The sequence below is a fragment of the Elephantulus edwardii genome, unplaced genomic scaffold, assembly GCF_000299155.1.
Source record: "Elephantulus edwardii isolate Elephantulus edwardi_28Jun2011 unplaced genomic scaffold, EleEdw1.0 scaffold00035, whole genome shotgun sequence".
Lineage (NCBI taxonomy): Eukaryota > Metazoa > Chordata > Mammalia > Macroscelidea > Macroscelididae > Elephantulus > Elephantulus edwardii.
The window spans coordinates 11842311-11851187 of record NW_006399785.1 but is presented as its reverse complement, the minus strand read 5'-3'; the positions used below and the strand labels follow the sequence as shown (position 1 = coordinate 11851187).

At 45.3% G+C, this 8877-nt stretch overlaps 1 protein-coding gene across 1 annotated transcript in view; it reads right to left on the bottom strand.

Moving 5' to 3' along the window:
* PROM1 (prominin 1) overlaps positions 1-8877 on the bottom strand; it is a 135534-nt gene that overhangs the window by 34796 nt on the left and 91861 nt on the right. Inside the window, exons 12-14 of the mRNA XM_006884535.1 lie at positions 8362-8514; positions 3458-3581; positions 2359-2462 (exon numbers count right to left, since the gene is read on the bottom strand). Of these exons, the coding sequence (XP_006884597.1) occupies positions 2359-2462; positions 3458-3581; positions 8362-8514 (381 nt within the window). The remainder of the gene's footprint in view (positions 1-2358; positions 2463-3457; positions 3582-8361; positions 8515-8877) is intronic.

The following is an 8877-nucleotide window of genomic DNA, read 5'->3' as shown; positions in this document are numbered from 1 at the left end:
TATTTCCCATTGAATAATACATCCCATTGAGTAAATCTGCTGGGAAAGATTTCTTGGCCATGTTAAAAAGCAAAGACATTACTTAAATCTGACCCAAATTTGATATTTTCAGTTGCCTCATTGGGGAGCTCTGGTGGCCTAGTAACAAGAAACTGTGCTGAAATCCCAAAGACATGGAGTTGAAATGCATCAGCTACTCTGCAGGAGAAGGATGGGCAATCTCCTGTGAGATTAATTGCCTCTGAAGACCTGCCGAGGGTCAGCTATGGGTCGGTTCCGACTCTACGGTATACATATCCAACATATCCAACAATAACATACGGGTATAGAAACTGAGAGGTGAGCAAGGAAGACTGAAACATTGATGCCTTTGAATCATGGGTCTGACACAAAGCCTGTCAGAAGAATGAACAAATCTGCTTTGGAAGAACAGATTCTAAAGAGCCAGAGTGCTCTTTATAAGTGAGTATGGTAAGAGTTTGTCCCATTTGCTTTATCAGAGCACCAGGGTGCAGTGGCCCTGCTAACACAAAGGTCTTAGCAAGCTGGTGGGTTTGAAGGTTTGCCTTCGGGCCGACAGCACAACTCCTTATCCGCCAGCGGGCAGCCCAGCTCCAAACCTGGAGAATCTTAAACAAAGGGTTTAAAACTCCTCAGCACACAATTCCCGTGCTGGAGAAAGACCATTTTCCTTGTTCGTTCGGTCTTGGCTGAAAGCAGAGAGTACCAGAGGAATGTCTATCTGTGTTCGGTTAACTATGCAAAGACATTTGATTGTGTGGATCACAACAAATTGTGGCTAACCTTGAGAAAGATGGGAATCCCAGAACACTTGATTGTGCTCATGTGAAACCTATACTTGGACCAGGAAACAGTCCACAGAACAGAGCAGAGAAACACTGCATGGTTTAAAATCAGGAAAGGAGTGTGTCAGGGATGCATCCTGTCTGCATACCTTTTCAAATCTATAATGCAGAGTAGATAATCTGTGAAGGTGGGCTTTATGAGGAGGAATGTGGCATCAGGATTCGAGGAAGACTCATCATCAACCTACATTAGGCAGATGACACAATCTTCCTTGCCGAAACTGAGGAGGACTTGAAGCGATTGGTGCAGGTCAAGGACTGTAGTCTTCAATATGGATTGAAGCTCAACATCAAGAAGACAAAGATTGGGCTGATTGGCAGCACCATGATGGATGGAGAAGAGATTGAGGTTGTTAACGGTTACAGCTTGCTTAGCTCCACAATCAACGTTCTTGGCACCAGCAGTCAGGAAATCAAAAGACAAATTGTATTAGGTAAATCTGCTGTCAGGGGCCTCTCCAGAGTACTGAGAAACAACAATGTCAGTGTAGAGTCTAAGGTGTACCTGATCCAGTCCATGGTCTTCACAATTACTTGTTATGCATGAAAGAGTTGGAAAATGACTATGGATGACAGAATAAACTGATGCCTTTGAGTTGTGGTGCTGGAGAGAGTCTTGAACATATCATCAGCAGCCAAGAAAACAAATAGGTCTATCTTAGAGAGAGTGAAACCAAGTTTCTCCTTGGAAGCTAGGATTTCGAAGCTCAGTCTCACATACTTTCAGCACGTGGCCAGGAGGAACCAATCTTTGGAGAAGGACATCATGCTTGGAAGGGTGGAGGGACAGCATAGCAGAGGATGACCCTGCATGAGATGGATTGATACAGTGACTTAGGCAATGGGATAGGTGTGTCAGAGTCAGTGAGACTGATCAGGACAGGGCACGCTTCAGAGCTGTATTGTACACAGGGTCGCTGTGAGTTGAAGGTGACTCAATGGCACATAATAACAACAAAAACTTTCAGTCGGCACAGCTGGGAGTGGAAACTACTTTGGCATTTTCTTTGAGATATCAGATCCCACATCTTTCCAGCAGAAGAGTTGAGGTGGCTGGGTATAAATTAAAGTAATAACAGTGAAAAAGCATCTCATGAGCACCAACTGTACTCAGGCAGGGTGCAAAAGCCTGGGGATTAAGAGAGAAATGAGATGTACCTTCTGCTCTTCAAGAGTATACGAAGCTTAGAAATAAAATTCGGGATGAGGTAGCAAAAACCATCCCTCTGAACAAGTTTAAGGGGACCTTTGCTTTCCTCTTAGAAGTCAAAGTCACTGTAGCCTAATAACAGGCTAGTAAGGGTGCCTGGCCACAGGAAGGGTGACCGATGACCTTCACTTCCTCTCTTTCCTTTTCTGCAATCTTTTCTCATCTCACTAGAACTTGGCCCCAAATCTTAACTGTGTGGAGACTAGCTCTTCTATTTCTTTCCTTTTTATTTTTTTTTAAGATCATTTTAAATAGCAAGACTTACCTTGGAATTGTTCATACCTGTAAACGCTTTCAAAGGTGAGCTTGACAGAATCATTCTGGAATAACAGGCCCGAGAGGTAGTATCTCCACTTATCATGTAGTAAGTACGGTGTGTCCAAGACCTAGAATTAACAAGAATCCTTTTTAAATTTTCCTTTTTAAAGACAATTTTATGCCAACAGACATGCACCAGCTTAAACAAAATATTCTCTTAAATATATTGAGATCCGCACCTGCTTTTCCTCATGATGGTTTTTCCTTACCATCTACTTTCCATGTTAAAATTTGAAAATATCAGTGTGCTTTGAACAAATCACTCTCCCATGCCTCAAGAAGAGATGCTGAGCCCTTTTATCTAGAAAGGGAGGTCTGGTGCATTCTGAGAAAGACGGGCAGTCTCCTCCCCTGTGCAATTTACAGCCTCGGAAAACCTGCCGGAGGGTCAGCTAAGAGTGGGTTCCCAGCAAGGAGTTTTTCGTTTTCAGGGTGTTGTTTTGTTATAACTTAAGAAGGTGTGCTGGTGGGATAAAGTTTAAATGCGCGGCTGCTCACCAGTGGAAGATGAGGCAATTTGTTTCTAGAAAGAGTTATGCCACAGGTACCACAGCGGTGCCACTCCATCTTACCAGGCTGCGATGTGGGGAAAGCAGCTCGATGACAGTAGGTTGGGTGGGGTTTAATCTTCATAAAACAGGCAAATGAGAAATGGGAGAGACCTGGACAGTCTCGCTGTTGTGTGGTGTGGTCAAGTGGACAACTTGTTCAAGTGGCATCATAGAATGTGACCTGGCATACCAGACTGACGCCCTGCCTGACACTATGCCATGTTCACAGTCGCTTGAACATGTACAAGTGGAGGTGGGGTAATTTGAAAAACAGACACTCAAGGTTGGTTAGACACCTTGATGAAAATGATCAACGACACTCAACTATACACATAAAAATTGACAAACACTAGTTTGTTGGGTTATGTGGTTATATCACTATGATAATAATTTTTTAAAAACCAAATAAGCTCATCCCTTTTGGTTCTGCTGAAAGAAACCCAAAAGGGGGAAATGAAAGCTTCCTCCCAAGTCCTTCCATCACACGGGAGAGAACATATGCACGCACTTACCTGGAACAGCTTCTTGTTTTCGTAGGGTTCACAGACGAGCTTTTCAACATTGCCACCGATGAAGAAAGCAACAACCACGAGGATCATCAACATCCAGCAGAAGAGGAAAGTTATCCCAACGCCGCTGGGAAGACAGAAAGAGAGCATGAACTGAGCACAACCACTGAGAGGTCAAGGTGGCTCTTACTGTACGTGCGGGCCATCGAGAGGGCCTCGTTGGAGAAATATCTGTCCAAGTCCTTGGTCCATTTCCTCGCTGGGCTGTTAATCTATTTGGTACTGAGCTGTTGTGCTTTCTATTCTGTGTAGAAACCAGGCCTGGAACCTGCAGGGTCTTGCAGGTGGAACAGGTGAGCGGTACCCAGGAGTGAAGAGAGAGAGTGTTAACACACTTACATTTCAGTCCTTGACACACATTCACTGACCCTTTGCCAGAGCTCACCTCTGGTCTACGTGCAGCCCACACGCAGGTTCAGAGTGTGAGTTCTGGGGTCATTTGAGTGGACCAGTGCCTTTGGCAAAGGTTACAGTGGTTCGACCATTCTGAAAGGATTCAAGCTGGTGGAGGGATGGTGGAGAGGGTTGCAGATCGTGGAGAGAGCTGTGAATGGAGGACAAATGGTGGAGAAAGGTGTGAATGGTGGGAGGATGGTGGAGTGAGCCATGAATGGTGGAGACAGGGTGAAGAGAGATGTGAATGGCGGTGAGATGTGGAAGGGATGTCAGAGAAGGCTGTGAACGATGGAGGGATAGCAGCGAGAGTGGTGGATAATGAAAATGATCAATGCCACTCCACTATCCACCTAAAAATTGACAAGCCATCGTGTTTTGGGTTGTGTGGTTATATTACTACAATAAGAATTTTTTTTAAAAAACCAAAATGGTCCATCCCTTTTTATTTTGGACAGTGGGGGAGCCATGAATGGTGGAGAGATGGTGAAGAGAGCGATGAATGGCAGAGGGATGGTGCATAGAGAGAGACAGGAATGGTGGAGGGATGGGGAGGAGGATTGTGAATAGTAGAAGGGTGGCAAAGAGATTGTGGATGGTGGAGAAACTGTAGAGCGAGTTGCGGATGGGAATAAGACGTGGCGGGATGGTAGATGGGGCTGTGAATGACAGAGGCGTGATGGAGGCATGTTAGAGGGGAACGGTGAAGGGATGGTGAAGAAGGCTGTAGATGGTGTAGGGGATGATGGAGAAGCCATGAGTGGTGGAAAGATGATGAGGAATGCGGGAAGTGAAGGAATGAGAATGCAGAAGGCTGTAACTGGAGAGAGCCACGAATGATGGAGAGCTGCTGGAGGGACACTGAAAACGGCTGAGTGTTGGGATGACTGTGGAAGGCCGTGACTGATAGATGGACGATGGAGAGAACCATGAATGGTGGAGACATGGCGGGGAGAGCTGTGAATGGCAGTGATGTGGCAGAGGGGAAGCCTTCAGCTCCCATTAACTTGTTTGTGACCTTGCAACTGTTTTCTTTCTTTCTGTGAAGCTAAATATCACAGTTCTGTTTCATTCCTTTGAAAAGTGTGAGCAGAATTTTAGGACAGGCAGCCTCACTGTTCCAAAGCAATGTACTCTTCCTGTCAAAGCAGTTAGAGACAGCATTGTAGAGACATCATTGGTGGCACCCAAATGGTTCACTCTAAACCGACCCAAGGGTTGGGATTTCAAAGCCACATGCCAACGTGCAGAGGAAAGTTCTGGCACTCTGGTCCCATAAAGAAACCCTCCAGGACAATTCCACTCTAACAGAAGTGTCACCAGGAGTCAGAATGGCTGGATAGCAATAGATCTGGTTTTGGAATTTTTTTTGCTTCGCTCATTTCAATCAAAGAAAATGGAATATAAAGTTATCCACTAAAACATCAATAATACGTGTAACTTTTTATCCACATTGATGTTTATTTGAATAAAAAGGGAGACCCTTTTGCTTGTACATTTTAAATGTCTCCAGGATCAGGATGTGAGGAAATAATCTTCCACGCATAGTGTTCTCTGTCATACTTCCCTGACTGCCAGACAATGCCAGCTAAAAGGGAGTTTTCGAGGCCCTGGTGTCTGCATGAACACAGTGAAAGCTGGAGCTATCCTCAAACCTACACATTGTAAGAAATAACAACGCTAATGACATGTTGTTGTGGTTGTTATGTGCCGTCGAGTCGCTTGCAACTCATAGTGACCCTATGTACAACAGCCCTAAACTCTGCTCTGTCCTGTGCCAATCGCACTGTCTCTGATACACCCATCCAGATTATCCCAGTCACTGAATCAATCCACCTCATAGAGGGTCTTCCCCTCCTGCGCTGTCCCTCCACCCTCCCAAGCATGATGTCCCTCTCCAAAGACCTGTCTCTCCAAACATGTCCAAAGTACGTTAGACAAAGCCTCAGAATCCTTGCCTCCAAGGAGCTGCCCAGTTTAACCCTTTCCAGGATGAATCTGTTTGATTTCCTAGCAGTCCGTGGTACCCTCAATACTCTTCTCCAGCACCACAGCTCAAAGGCATCAATTCTCCTTCTATCCTTCTTAGTCATTGTCCAACTTTCTGATGCATAACAGGTGATTGGAAAGACCATGGCCTGTATCAGATGCACCTTAGTCTCCAGAGAGACACCATTGCTCTTCAGTACTTTAGAGAGGTCCCTAACAGCAGACTTTCCCATCGCAATACGTCTTTTAATTTCCTGGCTACTGGTGCCGAGAGTGTTGACTGTGGAGCCAAGCAAACTAAAGCTGTGAACAATTTCAATCTATTCACCATTCATTCTGATGCTGCCAATTGGTCCAGTGGTGAGAATCTTTGTCTACTAGTGACACAGGTAGATAAGAACCAAATAGCCGAGGCCAGATGCAGCTGTGGTTCTCTAACTTGCCTCTAGGAGGTGCTATTCTCCATGCTCCATATAGTTAGTACATCTTTTCTCTGGAGTCCCATCAGACCACACTCTCTACTTTTGTTTCTCAGGTGAGTTCATAACAAAGGGAATACTGACCCAGAACTCACACAGGTTTCTCTCTCAGGAGCATTCAGAACTACCCACCTACAACTGGGTTGTATTTCTGGTCCCCTCATTTCCAGTCACACCTGGCTCATGGCCCCAATAAACAATCCCGCTGGAGCTATGATTCTTCTAAAACTACAATGAACATTCTTGTACCAGTAGGCTATGTCCTTCTTTACTGGCACACAACTCCCTGGAGACACTGTTCTCATCCCTAATTTGGTGTTTCTGGGTAGTACAATTAACGTGTTCAAGCCTAGAGGCTGAAGGTTCAAATCCACCCTGAGTTGCAGTAAAAGAAAGGTTTAGTAATCCAGCTCCCCAAATCCTCCACTGGAACTTAGTTCTACTTGAACACACACGGGGTCACCCTAAATTGGAATCAGTTCATTGGAAACTGGTTTTCTTTGTCTGTTTTTGGAGTAAAAGTCTGAAGCCCCTGGATGCTTACTGGGTTGGTAAATTCTGTTCTAAATCAAGGTTCCTGGGGTTTAGAAGAACAACTGTATGATACTTCTGACCACACAAACCAGTGTCAGACATATAAAGCTTCTGAGTGAATGAGGGAAGAGCAAGAGGACCCAAGAAGGCAAATCTGGAAAGAATTTTCACCCTCTAAAGAACTGAGTAAATTTTTGCTTTAATTTTGTCATTGCTATTGTTGAAAGCACGTATTTTCAGTAATAGAAGGCATTTTGAATGAAATGTAATTTTCTTTCTCTAAATAGAATGAAATCCACCAGCAGCTCTGCAGGAGAAGATGGGCAGTTTCCTCCCATAAAGATTTACAGCCTCAGAACCTAACAGAACATTGCTATGAGTAAGAATTAACTAGTAGCTTTAATGTAGATAGCACTATAATTAGGGGGACACATATGTCCCAAGGCTTCTCTGGTGCTGGATTGGTGGAATCACTCAGTTACTCCAGAGTTATACAGTTATGTAGGTCTCCACAACATTGCAGCATGCACTAGAAGTGGGACTGAAGCTTCCCATAAATCCCAGAAGTGTAAGTATGGGTGGGTATCATGTGTCCCACTAGCTTTGAACGAGTTAAAGAGTAGTCCATAGCATGTACTCAGTGTGTTTGAACTTCTTGATCAAAGTAAAGCCAGTTTAGAGTTTTCATTGGCTTCTTATATTTGCTGAAAATGCCCAAACCAAGTAAGCCCAATAGTCTCTTTGGGTTTCAGTGGTCCCAATGAGCTTCAATGACCTCTTTGGGTTTCAATGATCTCTTTGAGTTTAAATGGTTCTCTTGAGTTTCAAAATGTTTCAATGGTCTCACTGGATTTCAACAACCTCTTTGGATTTCAATGGTTCCATTGGATTTCAATGGTTCCACTGGGTTTCAACGGTTCCACTGGGTTTCAATGGTTCCACTGGGTTTCAATGGTTCCTCTGGGTTTTAATGGCCCCACTGGATTTCAGTGGTCCCATTGGGTTTCAATGGCCACACTGGTTTTAATTGTCTCTTTGGGTTTCAATAGTCCCATTGACTTTCAATGGTCCCACTGGGTTTCAATGGCCCCACTGGGTTTCAATAGTCCCAATGGGTCTCACGATCTCATTGGGTTTCAATGGCCTCATTGGGTTTCAATGGTCCCATTGGGTTTCCATGGTCCCAATGTGTTTTAATGGTCCCACTGGGTTTCAGTTGGCCCACTGGGTTTCGATGGCCACACTGGGTTTCAATAGTCCCACTGGGTTTCACGATCTCATTGGGTTTCAATGGCCTCACTGGCTTTCAATGGTCCCCTTGGGTTTCAGTGGTCCTCTTGGAACCAGAATACTGAGGACGGGGGAAAGCAAGTCCACGTGATACCAGAATCATCACCTGCCCCCCTTCCTACACCCCCAACCTCCACATGTCAAGGCAGAGCAAACACTCACGTCATGAGGAAGATGCCGCCGGTGTTGGAGACGCAGCCCCTGTTGGTCGGGGTGGCCTGCTTGTCATAGCCACAAATGCCACACAGCATCCCCAGGTAGAAAAAGATCACAATGAGGGTCAGCAGGCAGCAAACGACCAGGCAGGCCAGCCACCTGGAGAGGGAAGCACAGTGTCAGAGGACACGCGGAGTTGACGCTACCCCTGCAGCACGAACAGCTGCCAATCTCACAGCATCTCAGTCACAAGTGGCTTCTAACATCAGGCCCTCAGTGGACTCCTCATAGGGTGATGATGCTATGAAAAGACCTCCTCCCGTCTCTACCCCCCAGACACACCAAGACACTTATTTTTCTAGCCTTCTTGGCACCAGCAGCAGGGATGTTAAAAGATGTACCGCAATAGGAAAAGTCTGCTGTTAGGGACCTGTCCAAAGTACTGAGAGCGATGGTGTCTCTCTGGAGACTAAGGTGCATCTGATACAGGCCATGGTCTTTGCAATCACTTGTTGTGAGTCA